This window comes from Penaeus monodon, chromosome 34, assembly GCF_015228065.2.
Source record: "Penaeus monodon isolate SGIC_2016 chromosome 34, NSTDA_Pmon_1, whole genome shotgun sequence".
Lineage (NCBI taxonomy): Eukaryota > Metazoa > Arthropoda > Malacostraca > Decapoda > Penaeidae > Penaeus > Penaeus monodon.
Window position 1 is genome coordinate 31,235,249 of NC_051419.1, and position 1,062 is coordinate 31,236,310.

Genomic DNA, 1,062 nt, shown 5'->3' on the forward strand with positions numbered 1-1,062 from the left:
AGGCAGTACACAACCTGCACATGGAAACATAGATACACTTACTTATGGAAATTTGCACAGGGGTCAAAAAATTATATCCAAGCACACAACCAGACAGAGTTGCACTCTGAAAGTCCTACATTTACATGAACCATCAGAAAACTTGCTGGAGATTTTTTAATTACTATTTTGTAATCTTGCTTCATGTAATTAATGTGAGATATGTGGGTTGCCTCGTCCTAATATCATTCAGAGCCATCCAGACACTCCTCACCCTAAGACACTTTCTTTCTTCACTCTACTTTTTAGGAACATTTCCCTTCACACGTTTGCCTTCTCTGAGCTTTTTAAAGACTGTTGCTAGGTTGCCAAGGCTAAGTCTGAAAAATGCATTGAATTCAACAATATTAGAGGTAGAAGCCAAACTGTTACATTTTGAAGTTTAGCATTTCATTGGATATTTTGATTTTTGTCATATTTGTTTTTAAGATTTTTAAACCATAAGGATGAAAATAGGATGAAATGTGTACTCTTGTACAAATTGTTCATCTACTGCTTGGTTGACTTTTCTAAGATGGGCTTCATTTTATGTCATTTGGTAGAGAAGCAGTTAGGAATAAGACCTGTTAGTGTATTTTACAAAAAGGAATGAATGCAAATGAATCAATACATAAGATAAGTAATAAACATTTTCATGTCACATTTCCATCAGTTGTAAAATCGTTCTCATTCATACCTTTTTAGTATTTGTCACTGTAAACAATGTTACTTTTCTATAAAAACAAAAGCCATTATAGGAGCTGTTTATCATAGCAACTGCGATACGAGAAAGACATTAACACCCGCCGTGGTCCTTGTCTTGCCCCCACAGATTTCTAGAGAAGGAGAAGCCACTTAATCCATTGCTGGCGTCTTTCTTCTCCAAGGTTCTAGGCATGCTGGTTCAGCGTCGCTCCGAACAGGTGAGTTCGTTCCTACAGAGACATACTACACCTGTTCCTGTGGCTCTGGGGACTATGCAGAAAAAAAGAATATGGTTACAAGGACATCTGCAAATCAGTGCAACTCTTTGTTCAAATTATG

General features: G+C 36.9%; 1 protein-coding gene across 1 annotated transcript in view; it reads left to right on the forward strand.

The window, feature by feature from the left end:
• LOC119594718 (serine/threonine-protein phosphatase 6 regulatory subunit 3-A-like) overlaps positions 1-1,062 on the forward strand; it is a gene marked incomplete in the record, with an annotated part of 49,082 nt that overhangs the window by 1,764 nt on the left and 46,256 nt on the right. Inside the window, 1 exon segment of the mRNA XM_037943777.1 lies at positions 851-941. Within this exon segment, the coding sequence (XP_037799705.1) occupies positions 851-941 (91 nt within the window).